Source organism: Uloborus diversus, chromosome 10 (genome assembly GCF_026930045.1).
Source record: "Uloborus diversus isolate 005 chromosome 10, Udiv.v.3.1, whole genome shotgun sequence".
NCBI classification, from domain to species: Eukaryota; Metazoa; Arthropoda; class Arachnida; order Araneae; family Uloboridae; genus Uloborus; species Uloborus diversus.
In genome coordinates, this window is record NC_072740.1 from 27,180,608 (window position 1) to 27,200,592 (window position 19,985).

Sequence of the window (19,985 nt, forward strand, 5' to 3'; positions counted from 1 at the left end):
ATCATAATGTGACTTACGTCCTTATGGCTCTAAGGGAAATATTCAAAATGTATTTGGTTACAAATTTCAGAAACATTTGAATCGATTCGATGTTCTAAATGTATCTAATTTGCTCAGCCTCGAGATCAAATTCAAAATATTATAAATACAAAAGTATTTAACTAAAAAGTATCATTATGGTAGAAAACTAGTTATCTCCAAAAACTATTTTCTTATTTATATAGATCTACTTACCTGCAGTAAATTGTAATCAGTTATTGATATAGGTCTTTTACTCGAAATAATCTCGATCTTTTTTTTTTAATTTAGTGTCTAGCTTTTCAAATTACATGTCTTATTTCTCATGTTTTGATGCTACAGAAACAAGCGAAGAATTTTATTATTTTCCGGAATTCTCAGTGGAAAGTTTAAGAAAGTGTAGAATCAAACCGGGAACGATGCATTCGAATTAGAATAATCTGTTTCAAGGTAAGGTTGTAGAACTCTGCAGAAGGTCGTTTGGTCTTTGTCAAATCATTACATATATTACCGTTACTTGGTGATCATTTCTTCATTTGGAATTTTATTGATGGTTTCAAATCACAGCAAGAAAAATATGAAGCCGAGGATATAAGTTCCCAATTTCACTCCTCCACATCAGAGAAAATCGTACAAAACGCAAATTTGACAATTGTTAAGGATTTTGAAAATAGTGACCTAATGAAATACTTGCGTGGTATGGCCATTTATTTGTAATTATTTATCTTAAATCACAATAAAAATGACAAAAGAAAAAAAAAAGATGTATTTTCCGAGGCCCCTCTCCCTCCTCCCTCCTTTATAGTGGGCCTTTTTGCCGAGGACTTTTTTTCCTTGGGAGACACGTGTTTTGAGCGGTTTTGTTTCCCCTAAGCGATGTTTTTTCTGGTAAACTTTTTTTTCTAGTGGTCGTTTTTTTTTAAGAGAACGTTTTTTCGAGGGATGGATTTTCTGGAGGCTGAAAGTGTTTTTCCCGGGGAAGTTTTTTCCTGTACATCGACGTGAGTTCTTGGTTGAAAAGATAACTCCCACTTCTTTTCCCTTTTAGTATATTAGACAAAAGAATTTGCTTTTCTGTAACTACGACTCTTGTCACCGGGGGAAAAAAAAAGAGCGTTTTCGATCATGCGACCTGTCAAAAAATTTCTCCTAGATTGCTGAAACACTGTCTGATTAGATCCTGAAATGTTTAAGTCTCGTGCGAAACACACTTTTGAAAAGCCACGAGTCAGGCGTCAAATTTAAACAAAATTAAATACAATAACTGTAGAGCTATCATTTTAGCCCTTGTAATCGGATTATCCTGCTGTCATATGAATCAAAGCCTTTCTGCAGAGTTTTCCTTTCAGCTGAAGTCTATAAATAATCTCCATTTTTAATAAATAACATTGAAATGCATTAAAGAAAAAAAAGACGTTCATCCATTTTGTTTTATTCAACCATAAGAACATGCATTGAATTCACGTCAATTTAACTGCTCTTCGAGTGAAAGTGATTCATGTCTTTTGCTTCAAAAAGGTTGTCAAGATTTAGCTTTGAATGACTGTAGCAGTCATCTACTTGAAGACGAGCTTTAGAAAAGAGAACCGTCAAGATCAGAAAGAAGTTTGTATTGAAATTTTCCATAGGTTAACCATCCTACTGTTTTTTTTTTTCCTCGTGAGACTCGGGAATTGAAAACTATCTTTTCAGGTAGAATCTATTCCTTTTCACTTTATGTAGCGTGAAATTTTTAATGTTCTGAGGGGAAAAAACCAATTTGCGGTTTTCTAAGCATGTAAGGCAAAACAAATAAATTCATTCCTTTAAAAATTTAGAAATCTTATTGATTAATTCTGAAGTAATAACTAATCATTAATGTCTACTGGTAGTACTAATATCATCTCTTGCGATGTTTTGAGGTCATTTTTGATTCAAGTTGAGCGTTGAACATTGACTAGTTCTGTGCATATGATACATATTACGAATGCACAAGGTTTTATTTTGGATATGGATATATTTGCAATCATCATATCACTATAGCTTTTAATGGTACTTGGTATTTTTCGACAAAGAATGAATCTTTTTCAAGTTGACAGAAGCAAATTAAGACATAATTAGCCTACACATATGTTTCAAACACTAGCGCAGCCAGAAATACCTTCTGAAGGGGTTTTTTTAGTCAAAACAATCCCTTCATATACATAAACTACTGTATTAAATTTTGCATTTATGTTAAACGCTTTGGGGAGGGGTTTCACCCCTTAACCCCCACCCCTCGCTGTGCAACTGGTTTCAAAGCACGTGTCTTCATTTATTTATTTTCCATGCAATCTTTCGCACACAATTTCTACGATTCATTGCAAATTCAAATGTTTTCTTTCATTCTTTGGTTAAAACTCAGACATATAACACTTGATGATTACGAGAAAAAACAATCTCTACCAAAACCTCCGTTTCATGTAAATGCCGTAAGAAAAAAAACTATGCAATGATGGAAGATCTCTTTCGTTTTTCCGGGTACATAACTTTGACAGCTAATTTCCCACACTGAGCGATCTTTTTCCTTCCGTTATTACGTTTTGTAACTTCAGCAACTACTGGGACTTAGTCTAGTGGCCTTGAAATAAGGCATTGAATTGCATAACGTAGCATTTCTGACCCATATGAGTACGTGACACATATTGGTATTGCTTTCCGATTTCTTATACATCTACGGCTCAGACTGTACTAGCTAACTCCATGCTAGGCAACTTATTAGGAAGCAATGAAAACATGCTAGGTTTATAGTACGTTGTGTTGTTGATTAGCGAGATTTTATACCTATAACGAATTTCTATGTCTTTAGGCAACATTTGAAATTTTTCTACTGATGCAGCTTGAAGTAATAATAATAATTTTAAAAAACTTATTTTTGACAATTAGTAAGCTGATTACAGTCTAAGCCATCGCTTATCTATCTCTTCGGCAACTTGCATAGCTTGGAATATAGAGTTCTGCAATAAATTGTAATTCAGAAATGGCGACTTTCGCTTTGAAAACGAAATAAAATCTATGTTAAAAAAAATGTCCGCAGTAGTTCACCGAACATACGCTCTTCTGATTTTTGTTATATAGTTTTCAATTTGGGGGGGGGGGGGGGGAGATACTTCTAGAACGTAGAGTAGCACTTGATTGTCTGTTATCGAAAACACATTGTTGCAATTCTGAAAATAATTTAAGTGCAGAATAAAATTACGTTAAAATTTTCCAGTAAGGAAATTTTGAATAATTGTTGTTCATTAATGGCTTTCGTTTAAATGTTTTGATATAAGCGTACATAATTTATCTTAAAAATTAGCAGTGCTAATATCTAAAGGGGACTTGAGCTCCCTTTATGGACTCCCATGCATTTGACATCAAGCAGGAGTAGCTTGCATAGCTGCTTTTTTTGTTCATTCAAGACTGCAATTAATGGAATAAAGTAATCTGACAATGAAAACAAAATTCAACTTTAATCGAAATTCAATGTCAGGCATTTGAGACGAGACTAAAGAGCAGTTAACAAAGTCGTCAAGTAAAGTAAAAGCGTTCAGCGGAAGAAGTTAACCTATTTAATTCTTCGTGCTTTCTCACTGAATTATTTCAAGCCTGTCCTAGTGTTTTGTTCTAATTAATTAACCTTTCTTTCACGATTTCAAAACTTGCTTGTACTTTTACAACAGATGTAAGCTCTCTAATTGACACGAATGTTTTGGTTGTGAAATATTTACGGAGACAGACAGTTATTTACTGCTACAGCAATATTTCGACAACAGAGTTAAAAATTATTTATTATTTCTTAAGATTTAACAGTTAATTTAAATGGCTTCTTGGAATCATGAGACACCTTTTAGCTTCAACTTTCTTACAGATATTTAAAGAAAATAACGTTTAGTTTCATATAATTATTTAACACGCCATTTGAACATTTCTGCAGGCAGTAACAAATCCAGTTTGCAATGAAGATTGCATTGAGCCAAATTGTAAATGGTTATCTTTTGCACTGATTGTACTCAGTAAGAAATCGTACAATGGCACTCCTTTTTAATAGAGAATGAGCTATTTGCAACTTTTGTGGAAATTTTGTTATTCATAATTTCAGATTTCTTTAGCAGTAAAGTGGACGAAAAAGAAATCAAGCAATTTTTCCACCTTTTTCCTACACAATCTACTCCTGGATTTTGAAGCAATTTAGTAACATCAAATTATCATGCTTTTAATAAGAAGTTAATTTAAAGCATTTTTGCTTGGTAAAAAGTTATACAAATTAACAACTCCTAATAAAATGCAGTCGTCAAGAGTTATAAATATTTTACTTTTTTTTCACGAAGTAGGGGAAAGTAATACACAAAAAAATAGGGGAAAGAAAAACCAGTATAAATGTATTTATAATAATTAACGGTGCAGGTATTCCTCGGATGAAATAGAATTTCCACTACGCAACTTTGTAGGAGCACAATATCAAGGCCATTCTTCAAAAAGGTCACCAAATCTGAGGTCCTTGCAAGGCTACTATTTATTTTCATTTTTTCTTTTTTTCTTAGAATAAAAATTCTTACGGCGTTTCAGTTTTCTTCATCATCAGAGGAAGAAAGTTTTTAATCCGTCTTATCGTCTGAAAATGAGGTGTGTGCTGGCGTCATAAAATTAAAGATACAAGGAAATATTTATTAATGTTGTTTCTATACAAATCTTTGCTCACGCTAAGAACTATTTTAAAATTTCAAAAATCGTCAAATGTAAGTAATTAAAACTCTTCCTGAATGAGCATTCATCATGAGTTATCGCTTACAGACAAAACAGTAGAATTACAAGATCAAGACAATTATCAAGAGCATAATTTCAAGAGTGGTAGTGAGCTAATATTTGCATGATTGTTTCAATAATAAAGTGTTGCTTTTTTTCAATAAAAACTTGCATTTGATTGAACGTTTGTATTTTCTTTTTTTTTTTTTTTTGCATTGCATTTTTTTCTTTTTTTTCAATTCAAATATTTATTTTGAAAAAAAAAAAAAAAAAACGATACTTATACGTCGCGGGTTGACAAAAATCATTGCAACTAGACTAAAAATTTAAAAAAAAATCTTTGATGTAATTAGTGTCAACTAGTTAGTGCTTCTTTTCTTTATCGGGGGAATTACAAACAACGTGCGATTGTTGATGATGAGGATAAAATTTTGTTTTGCGATCCTGGAATTACTACTTATATTCCTTAACTTTTACCAACCTTATACTATTGCTTTATCAGAAAATAGGAGAATGATGTAGAGCTGTTGGGCCAAACAATGATTTTTTTTTTAAACTAGAGATATAAATGCTTTAATTGGCCTTTATAAAATTACTTTGCAACATATAGAAAGGAGAATGGACTTAATTATTTTTATAAGCATTACTGTATTTGTTCGAGTTTATACAACACGTCAAGCTTTAATGAAAAAACTAGTTTCTGGTTCTTTACTTAAAATCCATGTATCCACATAACTCAAGCAAATTTTAAGAAAAACAGTTCATTGCCCCCTATTTTTCTACAAAATGATGAAAAATCGTTTGATTTCTAACTTGGAACATTATCTTAATACTTCACTTGAAACTGCTTAAAACTCAAAGAATTAGAGTAAATTAAAAAATTAAAATAAATGAAGCATAATAATAATAATATTAATAATAATATCAACTATTCGAATATATTTTTTTGGATCGTAAGATGTAATAATTAAGTACTTTTAGTAAACACATTAAGAGAAAAAAAAATCACAATTGCTGGAGGAATCCAATAAACATTTAGCGCAGGCACAAGTTCCAGTGCTCTTATTTAATCATTCGATACACCCACTCTCCGATTACGTCAAGGCAATAACTTTTTGAGTTTACTATATTTGATTCTTAATTTTGAAACTACATAATTGATTTAATTATATGCAGTCAGAAGCTCTTTACTAAAAGCTCCGAATTACGCAGCGTGGACTGAATGAGGAAATTAATTAAGGAGGTGAGAAAAAGCCACGTCAACAAGCGAGTTCTTATGAAATGAAAAAGTAACCTTTTAACGATTTTCCGGGAGAAATAAATATTGATCCATAAAGCGAATCGTATCATCTAAAAAGACTCTCGATAATGACACACAGAAAGATGTCAACGCTGATGGGTGGCGGAATTTTCCTCAAGCGGAAAAAGCATCACGTGTGAAAACTTCTGTGGACATATTTGCTCGCAAACAATGGGGGGAAAATAAGATTTAAGGATTTTGTGTGGTTATGACAATGGACAATAGTTCTGGAAATCAAAACGGTTCAAAACTTTCTACATAATGTGTAACAACAGAACTAACATTGTTATCGAATCATGAAATAAATGTCTTTCTTGTTGAGCAAGGTTGTGTAATATAGTTAATTGTAGATAAGAAACCCGAAAGTTTCAAAAACTTTCAAAACTGAATTTTTTTTTAATGAAAAAAGGATGTGTCCCAAATGTAAATTTTTAAGGAAATATGAGGAAGGATTAAATATGGAACTATGTAACTTTTTTTACAGGGACGAATAAAGATGATTGCTTAAAAAATAAAATTTTAACAAATTATATTATTTTACTTAATTATTGTAATTCATTTTTCATCATTAGGTTAATGAGTAGTTATTTCTTTAATGTGTACGAATTTTGTTGAAATGCTTATTATTTTCCTGCAATTTTCTCAGATTTCAATCATTTACTGAAAATTTATTTATTTATTTATTTATTTTTTTTATTTATCTTTTTCCGTCTGACTTCGTTAAAGTTTTTTTTAAAAGGAAGGAAAACTTTCATCCCAGGCAAAATGTAGAATATTTTTTTTCCTGTTCGGCTCAAATTTCGAGAATTCCTTTACTTGCATTCAAATTAATTGGTTTGCGCATTACAGTGCTTTTGATTTCCACTTTTAATAGTCGACAATGCAAAAATGCATATTTTATTTCTAACTATAAATTACATATTGGAGAGCATATTATCATCAAACACTGACAATTCTTCTATGAACTTCAAAACGATATAAAATTACTGTTATTAAATTGATAATATCTTCAAACTGAAAAAATGAATTAAAATAATTGCTATACAATACAGGGTGTCCTGTATACCATAAGATAGGGTGTATCGCAACACCGGGGTGAATTGAAACGAAACTTCCCAATCATACACAAAAATTTCCCATGAATTTACGCGAGGGTATTTTCAGCAAGCAATTTATTTTTACAAAAAGAAATATAATATCATGAAAAGCTTAGAAATAAAGTTTTGTCATTCTGGGCAAAAAACTCGCTTATGCGCAAGACAATTCGTGGTACGCCAAGTAATCTCACGTTTTCATCATCTGCAAATCTTTGTATGAAGTGCAGACTTTTTCGTAGTTAAAACCTAAGAATAGTAATTATTTATAGGGCACAAGTTTATACAACAAAATTACTAACAGCCACTCTATTTTTTAAAAATAATTTATACTGTTCTTTAATAATATGTATACCAAGCGGAATGTTTTTCACTATATTCAATATGAAAAATGAGCAATACGCCAAAAGATATACAAGTAATAAGATCAATTTCAAGTTTAAAATAAAAGCTAAAACATTTTTTTATTATTATTTTAAACTCGGACCATGATATATTTCATTTTGTTACAGTATAAAAACATATTTTCAAAGGTGACATGCTCCAGGTTCTTATTCTATACATTCGTCATGTAATTGTGAAAAGCAAGTTTTTATTTTGTATCAGCATTTAGAAAATCCCCAAAAGTTGACCTTGGTTGACATTGCCAGCAAGAAAGCAATTTCTTTCGAGGCGACACTTGGGGGTAGTATAACTCATTCAGACTAAAATGGAGCCCACCCTCCCTGTCTCATGCTGATAGCCATTGATGGTCAAGTTCAAATAACACAAAAGAAGGGGAAAGAAAGGTCAAAGTGCGAGCCACGTGAGCACACCTGTGTAAAAAAAAATCTTTCCTGGACAGGTAACCAGGGAATTGGGGGAGCCTGCTGGGCATCGTCTCTAAAAGCGAGGGGCAGTACTGACTGATACTGAAGATAACAAAATAACGTGTAAGCTTATAAATAACACAAGGAATGTATATATCGCCGCCTCAGAGAGACGAGTCGGATATCTTAGAGTTATTTCTGGGATTAGATGTCTTAGTATTGCTCTGAGGCGAAGATATATATTTTGAAGGAAATATAGTAAGGTCTGTTAGACTCTACCATTAGTTGAGTTTTACTCTTTTAAAGTTATAAGTTTGTTCACTTTCTGGGTTTAAAAATCGAAAAAAAAGAACGCTTTTTATAATTAAAAAAAAAAATTGCAGAAATTTAATATCTGATTCCATTTTCCGACGCGCTTAACAGTTACATTTTATTACAGGCAGCTACCTGAATATTATAACGCACTTTATTACTACTTCGAAATTGAAAATTAAGCAAAATTTTTACATGAAGTCAAAAATGCCCGTGCCGAAGAGCATTTACAAGATCAACTGGGTGTGACCAATGATTTGAAAGCTAATTTAATTCTTTTTTAGTTTTCTTATTGCTCCTATTTTACAGGAAGGGTTAAAATTATTAATATTTTGCTGTTTTTTTAAAAAGAAAATACAAATATGATTTTGCAATTTTGTGTAATTTGGTACATTTAGTAATTAACCAGAAACCAATTTTCTTTGTTAATCATCCCATAAGTTGAAAGTATTTTCATTGAGATGTCATTTAATTTTCAATTTATTAATATCAGTGTACAAGACATAAAAGAGATCAGCAGTATTATATAATACCGAAATGCTTATCTAATTAAAGCTAAAATAGCTCGTCCAGAAGATGGTGACTCCTTAAGACGTTCTATGATCAATTTTCAAATGATTTTAAGGATTTAAAAATTAATTAACTTCAAAAAATTTTTTTTGAAAATTGATTCTTTCAGTCAAATATACGATTTGAAGAACAAATATATCTTTAGTTTGAGCGCTAATGCAGAGCAACAGATTCACGAGTGTTTACCAAACAGAAACAGAATATCTTTGCTCGTTTACTAATTCCGTGCACAAAGGATTGCTTATAATACATCAAAAAAAATTATCATTGAATTTAATGACTAGTTTGGGGCGAGAAAATAAATAAAAACGCAGCCAAAACTTAAGATTTTCAGATTAATTTCTCAAATTAATGACGTACTTTCAAGGTTATTATACGATGCCCTAAATGCAATGTCATGCGGCCAGGTTGTCAAGCAACTCTGCGATCACTAGGATTCAGAAAACTGTTTCTTCCTACTTACACAGAAGTTTAATTTCGTTGCTTTCGGTTTCGAAATGTCTCTCCGGATGCTTAAGGAGGAGTGAATGATTGCAAGAAAAATAGCTCTTGGATCGGGTTTAGTTCTCTTTTCTAATTGCCGTTTTTTTAATTATAATTGGTAAATATGAAGGGTAATAAAAGTTATTTTTCCTTCAACTTTAAAATATAGCTGTTTTGATTTTCGGCAAGATATTTATAGTATTTTTTTGGTTAAATACGTTTAATCTGTAGGAGTCTTAAAATTTCCTTCTTTTACCAAATTCGGTTAACTTCAAGAGGTATTTTAAGTTTCGTAATGGAAATTATGCCTTAACACTGCTTAATGAACGCGTGCACATGTAACCATTAGTAAGTCTATCTCTCTCTATATATATCTCTCTCTTTTCTCTTGAAATGATTCTAGTTCAAAAATATTTTCGAAAAAGTTTCAAGTGAAATACATTTTTTCTAAAAAAAAAAGGACTCACGAGCTCAGAAACATAAGTTATTTTAAAAAATAAGTTAAACAAATAGTTGTTGAATAACTTTCGGTACTCTTATTTTATAGCGTTTTAGTATAAATGTTTTCTTTCTTTCTTTCTTTCTTTTTTTTGAATAAAATAACAATTGAAGAGTTTTTCTTTTTTTTTTCTTTTGAGGCTCGAATTTGTTTGACGTTGCAGAAAAATGATAATACAGCCAAAATTTACTTTTTTTAAACATTGGAATCATTCTTAAGAAGTAGCAGATTTTCCTGGGTTTTAAGCGCATGGTTTACAATCAGAAGCAGTAAAATTTTGAAGTAATCTTTTAAAATTCAATAATACTTTTTAATCAATAATAATTCTCTAAATACATAAAATAGACGCATGTTGTATAGTATAAGAAATAGCATTAAAATATGGGAGGTAACCAAGAAGGATTTGACGTAAACGTCTATTACTTTACTTTTAAAACTATTTTTACATTTAAAGAATGGCAAAAAAATATGGATGATGTGTGAAAAAAATAAAGAGAAATGAAAATACAGGTTAACTCTAACTTCAGGATTAATTACATTTATGCAAAAAATAGAAAAATCATATGTTTATGTGTTATACACTAAGAAAAAAAATATTCTGTTGAATAATAAAAGCAAGCAAACTCATACATATGACAATATATATATATATATATATATATATATATATATTTTAATGAGGAACTTACTACAAGAATCTTTACTTAACCCCATGTATTAAAACGTAACGTGCTGAAAACAGTTTTCCTTCTATTAATTTTATTAGTAACTTATGTTGCACAACATTCTAGACGACGGAAAAAGCTCTTTATTTAGATGTGAACAAGGAGGAAATATTTACTTTATTTCGATCTTACAATCCTTATTTTCTTTGGACTTGCATTCAATTTAAGCTCTTAGATTATAGCTTGTTTAGCAAATAAGAATTGTTGTATAGTCTCCAAAATTATGTTCCATACGCTGTTGTAACACTTCCTCGTATTTTCCATGCAATCATTTCATTTCTATAATAATTAAAATTTCCAATGTGGCGTTTAATATACAACATACACTTATTACCTAGAGACGGAATACCCGTTAGTAGAAATATCTACTTGAGGCACATGATAATTACCATTGCAGTTTTATTTCATTATTTTTTAAACGTTTTGTAACTGAAATTACTAATCACAAAATACATTCACAAAGTACGTTTAGGTCATTCAAAGTATGTTTGTACGTTCAACTAATTCAGTAACAGTTTTTCTTTCTTGTATGAGCAAAATGAATGTCATAATGTCAGTAACCCAGGCGAGCTTTCAATTCATAAAAAAATAATTTGATTTCAAGTTTTTACGAAAGCTTTCAAAATTAAGCAGTTTTTAATGCTTAACTTAATAATTAACAATTTTGTCAAAGTTTTAAAAAGGCATCACCTGGATCGAGTACTTGCACATCATTTAATTTACATTTATTATTGCTACGTAGTATTAAAATACTTGCTTCATATGCTTTTCATTATTTTTCATATAAAAGAATCTCGACGGAAAATATTTTGAAACTAACATGAGAAATTTTTTTTCTCAAAAAGTAGTTTGGAAAACAAATGCCAAGTACTGTTTTACATGTTAAAAATAAATAAATAAATAAGATGAATAAGTAAAAATAAATATTTTGAATTTACAATTCAATAAATCATTTTTACTGGAAATATTGTTTGCATTAGATTTTCGTTGTGAAAGCTAACCGGATTATTACACGTTACATAATTATAGCTAACAATTATGCAGTACTTAACTTGCAAGGTCAAAAAATTATTGCATTAAAAAGGAAAAAAAATGAATTAAATCGTATTCGGAACATCACAAATGAGCGAAAAGCTATCCCTTTTAAATTGTAGTTCCAAAAAATAAAATAGTAAATAAAATTTTAAATTTTATACATCCAAGGCAGAAACTCAATTGAATTTGCAAAAGTGTTCAGTTGGCGTGCAGTTAAATAGTTTGAATAAACGTTAAAACTATTTCAAGTTTTTTTTTTTTTTTTTTGCCGCTAATTTTTCAAAAGCATTCTGAATCGAAAATAAAATAGTGATATACAAAGAAAATAAAATGGTGATAGATATAATCTTTAAAATTTAATTTAAAATCACAGGAAATTGCTCTCTAGAAAGCATTGCTTCAATAACAAAAATATTGTCTAAGTTTTCAAAAGAAAGCAGCACTAATTAGTGATATGATAACACTTTGCTGTAATTAATATTAAAAGTAATTCGTATGTACTTACTCGCTTCAGAAAAAATTGGATAATATCTTCAAAAAATCCTAGAAGCATGGAACCTCCTGTAAGCACGAACAATCCAACAATTCCTAATGTAGAAATAATAAGTCGACTTTTTGCGGCAGTCAGCTTCATTTTCATATAAAATTAAAATTATTTTTATCAATTTAAATTAATATATTTTACAATTTCCAATTGCTTAAGACTTCAAAATTTTGTAACCAAATTTCTATAACTCTGGACACCAATATTGAGATATAGGAGTTAGTGGACATTTAGAAATGAAACCTATCTGAAAAGTAAGCATGCGAGAAATACGCGTCCATGCTTTATTTTACGCGCTGAAAGTACTAGCGCCACCTAGTGACGTCAATATGACGTTGCCAGGTAGGAGGAGTCTAATGGGGTTTCGTTGTTGGCGGCAGTTAATTGGCGTTACTCGCAGGTAAACAGAATGGAAGGAACGATGTGGAAAAAAAAAAGTTTTCAACTTGCAAGTTCACTTTCCTTGTAACATTGAAGGATAAGCAGTTGGAAATTCATCCCGTTTATTCTCCCCTTTCACTGGCTCATTCCTTGACGTCAGAGTCACGAAAAATTCTGGTGGTTCCCCACTGTAATAAGGCAGCAATTTTGAGCTTTGACGCCATACATCTTTTTAATACCTCCTTTTAAAATGTATTTTACTTTATTGATCAGTTTGAAAAGATCCCATTGTTTTAAAATCCATTTCGTGATCCTCCAGGAAAAGCAATTAGAGTGGATATGATTTTCTTTCAATTTCCAAACAAAGCATTTAATGTCGCCTCACGTGAAAAAACATGCGTCAAGTACCATTTTCAAACTTCGATTGCTTCTATTTAACAATATGTAATACAGAATACTAAATTGGATATAGGATAAAAAATATACCTTACTTTTACGTTATTTAACTGTTGAAGTAGATAAAAAATATCAAGTGTCATTTAAAAAAATGACTTGAGTCTGATTTGTGAGCGATAATCAGATTGACAATTATGCTTTTAAGATGTTTCAATGCATATAAATTAACTTAAATGTTTATATTTCAGAGTTGGCGAAATTTTAGTTTTCAAATTGTGTCGTACAAAAAAAAAAAAAAAACAGAAATTGAAAAAATGAGCAAAATTATAAAATATCCTTTAAATGCCACAGCTTACCTTTCAGTCTGTTCTTAGCTGATTTTTTGCTCCTGTCTTATAAGCGTCAACTACTATTATGCCGTAAGCAGTTATCTACGGAAATTAGTTTTCGAGATATTTGAAGAAACGTGTTTTGGATTCAATACTGACAATAGGGAAATGTTGAAATTAGATTAGACATTTCTTTCGCTTTTTTTTTTTTTTAATTTTTTTCCCGTGCTAACCAAATAAGCAAGCTTGTACAATAAAGCTAAAACGTACAATGAAAGACAATATGCAAAAAAAAAGAACAAGAAAAATGCCTAAGGCAGTAAGTATTGCAGTGTCAAATACAGTACCCGCCGCGTGTTAAAATTACATTGGTTCTGAAGACATTTGATTTTATAAAGCTGCTGATTTTATAAACCGACATACGTACTCTTAAAAAGAATAAAATGTTTTAAAGTTTAAATACTCTAAAAAAATGAATCACTTATTTATATTTTAAGTTTATAATTTTAATTTATATTTTAATTCAAAATGCAGTCTAAGCATGAAGTACCATCTTTCTATTTACACACGGGTCTTAAAATTTTGGCGTTCTGTTGTTTCATTAACAGACTTTGAAAATAAAGATTCAACACATTTTGAAAGTTTATAAAAATCTTGGTAACTTTCAGCATTTTCTCCTCTTTGTTATAAAGTGCATTGTATGACATCAAACGCTTTTCTGACATCTACTGAAGAGGACGAATTTGACACTGCAAATTCCTCTGCTTTCAAGACCGATTCCTCCACATCTTGGTGTAGAATTTATTATGTGTGTTGCAATTTTTAACATATTACAACTGTCTTTCTCAATTTTTAATATCTACTCGATTAATTAATATATACTTGATTGTATAAAAAGGCGATAAGGATTTTATTAAAGGTTGTTTTTAACATGTTTTGATGTTGTTATAATTCCATTCATTTAAATCTGATTTTAAAAAGCGGCTGATTTTATTATCCAGTGATCTTATTAACAGCAGTTACTTTACTAGAGTTTTTACCATACAGTAGCGAAAAGAGAAATTTTCATAAGAAGGGAAAGGGTTCACTTATAAACACATGCAAATGGACACTCACATATACAGTCGAACCCCGATTTAACGAATTCAAATTGAACGAAACTTTTATACGTTAAATCGGGGTTATTCTTAACATTGAGGTGTGAAAAATTAAAAAAAAAAAAAAAAAATCACTTATCTTATCTAAAACCCCTAATCCTCAACTGCTCAAAAATATCCATAATTAGAAAGTTTACACTTTTTATTCAGAATTACGCGACTTATTACATGCTAGTTAATTTGAAATTTTAAACTACTGAGTATACCGAGTTAATAGACGTTTGGACAATTTCCTTGATACTTGACTCGAAATAGTTCTCTTTCTACTTTATGGAGATAAGAAAATACTGTGTCTTTTGCAGCCTGCTGTATGAGATGTATTTTTACAGTTTCCAGGCCATGTAAAGCATTTGAAAAAGTAAGTTTTAATCGCTTTCAGCATCAGAATCACTATTCGTCGGTTGCCCCCTCGTCCTCGCCCATCAAAAATTGCTGATTACAAGAAAAGTATCTTTTACTGCTTCGGACAATATGGATGTAAGTTTTGGAAAACAATCCAATATTTCCTAACTGAAATAAACAATTTTTTTTTTGGGGGGGGGGGGCAGTTAAAATAATTAGTTATTTCGGGGTTTATTATTCGGAAAATAGGGGGTTTTGCCATCATATTAGTCGGGGAAAAAGAAAAACTCGCTAAATCGCGAAATTCGTTAAATATAGGTTCGTTGAATCGGGGTCCGACTATATGCATATCAACACCGGCTTCAGAGAGGGTTTCATTGCTTCATGAAGTGTGACCCCTCCATCCCTCCCTTTCGCTACGTCTCTGAAATCATGCGATTTCTGAACGTAGTTTTCAATCATCTTCATTAAACAGCTCTTTGGAAATCGTACAATTCTAAACAGAGTTTTACCCGAAATTATTATTTATTAAAATATTTCTTTATACTATTTGAAAACAGAAAAATACGAGATTTCTAATATGTTTGTCAAAAAAGCTCGTTTTCTTTTTTATCCTACGAGGTAGATTTCACTTTGAGATTGTGGTTTTTCTTACAGTAGACAAAGCAAGTAGGGGAATATAGGGAAAAGTGAAATGGTGAAATATTTACTCTGCTTTAGCGCCACCTATCTGGTAGTATATTTTAATTCTGCAGTAACACATGTGGTCTATTCCAATGAAGAAAATATTCCTATGAAAATGAAAGAATATGATAATAAAAGCAATTTTCAAAAATTGATATTCATATGGTAATATTTTGTTGTTACTCAAAAATGATTTTTGTTATTACTAAATGATAAAGTTCTTGCTTTTAACGTTTTAAATAAAAATTGAGATTTAGTAACATTTAGTGCAGTATTTAATTGTTTAATATTAAGCTTATTTATATTTTAAATGCTTTGCTCAGTTAGGCAAGTGCATGCGGGGTAAAGTGGATGAGGCAAAAAGGAATAGCTCATCTCGTTTGTTCAATCTTTTATCAAATCACTTGCGTATTTATTTTTTCAAAATTGTATTTCATATCCTTCACATTCCTTCATTTAAGAATTCCTTTATTTTTTTTTCATTCATTCACTATTTTATTCCCTAATTATTTTTTTTCGTATATTAATTAATATATTTATTTATTTAAATACGATATTCTTTCGTTATGTACTGTAGTTTTCGAAATAATTTTCCAACTAGTTCATTTTGAAAAAGCTCAGTCATCTTAACTATTTCACTTTGCCCCTCATTCCCCTACTATAATAATTATATATGCCTGTGTTTCTTGTCAGATATATTTTCTGTATCAGTAGCACCTAGAAAGTTTTGTGTTCATTAATACATAAAGTTAAATTATTTTGATGTTCTTCAGAATTTTTTTCATAGAATCTTTCAGTAAATATGTTGCTTTATTTCCGTTTCTTTTTGATAATTTTGAGCTCTGATTTCTTTACGCCTTGCTAGCTAACTGTGAATTCGGCAAGCCCCTACCACTGTAGAAAGCTTTCTATGTTGATACTTTCAATAATACAGTGTGTTTCTTTAAAAGTGTACCTACACTGATGAAAAGCAGTTTTATGTGAAAAAAAACTTATGAGTGAAAATAATTTAAAAAATTCAAAATGAATCTATCTTTTAGTATTGAATTTTCTGCAATTGATTGTCTTTTTTTTTTTTTCGTATTCAAAATTCGTCTTTTGAGACTACACCCCCTCAAAAGAGCACAGATAAATTTCTCAGTTGATGAAAAAGGGGAATGTTAATCGGTCTGAACTGTGTGTAAATGATTTGTCATCCGAAGAAATGCTGATAGTAATGAATCATAGACCATTCATTAGGTCGGCAATCGAAATTTTCGTATCTTATCGAAAGAAATTCGTGTGATCTTATCTATTTTACTCATTTAACAAGAATTATTTTCTTTAACATTTTACTAAAAATAATAACTGATGGTCAAATTACCTTCACTGCTACATACAGAATATAATGTTAAAAAAAAAAGAAAAGACTTAAAGAGCTTTGTCTATTTTTTTTCAATTATAACAAGTGAAAAATAGGAGTTTGATTGTTCATCAAAGGACGAAAGAACTAGCTTTTCATTTTGATACATTAATAAGTTAGAGTTCACATCTTTTCCATTATTTTGTAAAACACTTGCTTTATATTTCTATAATTGGAACTATTTTAAACAAAAACCACTAAAAAAATGACAGCGTATGTATATGAGGTGTCTCCTGAATCAATGATGTGCCGGAAACTTACATTTCACATAGTTTTCTTTTCTTTTTTTTTTTTCTGTTTTCCTATTATTTTACCTGTTTCTTTCTTTTTTTGCTTTGTTCTTCAACCATCAGTGTTTTTAGACAAAAGCTATTAAAAAGATTTGGACGTGAATATCAGGCCTAAGATGTATACTGATAAGGTCTCAGGTCCTTATCAGTCAGAGAACCACCAAAACATCAAAATTACGCTCTTCAAGTATTTCTGCAAGGCATTTCTGTAAAAAAAAAAAAAAAAAAAAACTATGGAGGGGGCTTATTTGCGGGGAACATACCGAAAATGATCGGTATGTTCTTGGCGTCGTGGTCTGAAGTAATGCTGGCACCATTTAAATTTGAGAAATAATTTGGCCTTTGATTAGCACAAATAATACATAAGGCGGACATTGTTTATTGTTCAGTGGCACATAATTTAAGGATAGATGTATTTTTTTATTTTTTTACTACTTTGTTTATTTTTTAGAATGCCAGATTTTAATAAATACGAAAAGAAATAAGTCACTAGTTTTTTAGCTTCCCAATATTTCTAAACAATATATTTGAACCCTTAAGTGCTAAGCACGGGTCGCTAAGGCACATATCCGTTGAGTCCAGGTCTAAAATCACTTAAATACTTTAGCATTAAAGTGATTTTAGTATTAAAGTTAGACTTAGATTTAAAGTATTAATGTGATTTAGGTCTAAAATCACTTTAATACTTTAGTATTAAAGTGATTTTAGGCCTGAGGGAGTCCAATTCTGAATCGATAGCGATTGAGTCAATAATGTTTTGTTAAAAGCGGAAACAAATTGGGAGTCAGCAAGAGGCAACGCTGTGGCAAGTTCCAACATCCAGGATGCACCACGAGAAGACCTCTCACACTACCACCCCATATTTTACACTTTCAAATCCATGGTTTTTAATATGGTCTGCTTTGGTTTAGCTATCGGTGGGAAACACTGATAAATTTATATTTTAAGTTTCGCAGCAATTATGCTTGAATTTTATTATTAACTATTACTACTAATTTTTTGCGTATAGCCTCAAGTATTTCTGGAATGTGTAGTAACTACTAGTAATTTTTGACGCTTTTAAACATAAAAAATTGCTGATAGATAAATCATAAATGCTTTTATTATCAAGTCATACAATCAAGAATGAGTTGCTTCAGGGTACTCGATGTTTAAATTGGATTCATACACAATTTTTCTACCGTTAACTTTAAATCAGTAAGAACATTACATTTCTTAGAAGCTATAAGCCATATGCATGTAAATAAGAGAATACTAAACATTTGTTTATCAGAACAATATTCACCCGTCGTCTTTGAATACTTGCTGACAGATGCGTTTATCAAAGCAGTAAAAGTCTTTGAAACCCTTACCAAGGATATTTATATCTAGCACACAGTGTTGACAAGAGTAAAATAGAAAACATTAAACAAAAAGATATGATCAAATGACATTCATTTTAACTCTCGCAGTTGACTTTCCGGTTGCTTGATATTCAGTATAAATACATTTTGTTATTGAGAACATAATATTGGGCGAAGCTAATTATTTTGTATGAAACCAATTGTTTCTTTAATCATTAATAAACAATTATCCTGAAAATCATTTAATCTAGATTGTTTGAAGTACTATTCTTCAAGTAAATGCTTCTTCTAATAATATACTTTAAAGAAAACCTTTGCTTAGTTTGCAGAAACTTCACTACTCTTTCTGTTAGATGTTCAGTCATTTAGGGAACTTCATTCAAGGAACACTCATTCAGGGAGCCACAATTTTAAGCTGCCCTATTCATATTTAAATATTTTTATTGCACTTGTTGGACCGGAAGAAACACTCCTAAGCTATTGAATAGTTTTCCAGTGTTAAGAAATAATAATTATTAAATCTATTTAATGGGAATTATTAGCCTGGTTCAAAGTTATCCTGTCGTTTAGGTCTGAACCGACCGCGACCAAATGGCACTAGTCAGTTATTTGAGAAAACGAGTCCACTCCTTAAAATAGGTAGAGAAGGAAGAAAGGATGCGTGTCATATTTACAAGTTTATCGACATTTTGGCGATATGCATGTTTTTAAAAATTATAATGTTTTACGAAAAGGTTAACAAGTTTTGTAAAAAAAAGAAATAATTCTTTGAGGACAAAGAAAAAAAAGCAACATTAAACCATACGAAATTTATCGTCTGCAACATTTATTTTATTCTTTTATTTTTTATTTCAATTGAGATTGATGCAAATATCTTGAGTGAAATAACTGCAAAAATTGAAGAGGTGCAAAGACATGACTTAAATTTACTCTGAATGAATGTAAATGAGTACTTATGAGAGGAGTGTTATTAATTATCCATATTGTTTGATAGATCTAAATAAATGAATGAAAACAGTCATAATTAACTTGTCAATTCTTTCTTCGCCTTTAAAAAAAAAAAAACCTTTAAAGTGATTATTTTTCCCCCTAGTTAAGAATAATACTATGTAAAATATGCTTACACACTCTTCTAAATCCAGATTTAATGTAAATTAATACACATTGTTGTGTTATTAACCTTGAAATTCAAGTTTTTGTAGAATTCAGCAGTTATTTTGCGCTCACAAATTCAATAAATTATTTCTGTTATCCTTACTGTGACCAGCTGCGCACAGTCCAATACATTTTCAGCCACTCTAGTCATAGAATTTTATTCTAAACTTTGGTAACTATTAACTTCCTGCCTAAAATTACTTAATTTTACCGTTCTTTTATACATATGGCTGGTAAAGTTTCATTCAGTTATCTGAATTTCAATTTTTGAAGGTTGGAAGGTTTCATCAACATAAGAAAGCGAAAGTGTTTCAATTAAAACGCTAAATATCGATAATTTTTTAAGCTATTGTATAGTGCCGATAATGAAA

At 30.4% G+C, this 19,985-nt stretch overlaps 1 protein-coding gene across 1 annotated transcript in view; it reads right to left on the minus strand.

The window, feature by feature from the left end:
• Window positions 1-12,352, minus strand: part of LOC129231481 (lysosome membrane protein 2-like) — a 34,588-nt gene extending 22,236 nt beyond the window's left edge. The window contains exon 1 of the mRNA XM_054865810.1: window positions 12,097-12,352. Coding sequence (XP_054721785.1) covers window positions 12,097-12,231 — 135 coding nt within the window. The 5' untranslated portion in view covers window positions 12,232-12,352. The remainder of the gene's footprint in view (window positions 1-12,096) is intronic.
• Between the last annotated feature and the right edge of the window lie 7,633 nt (window positions 12,353-19,985).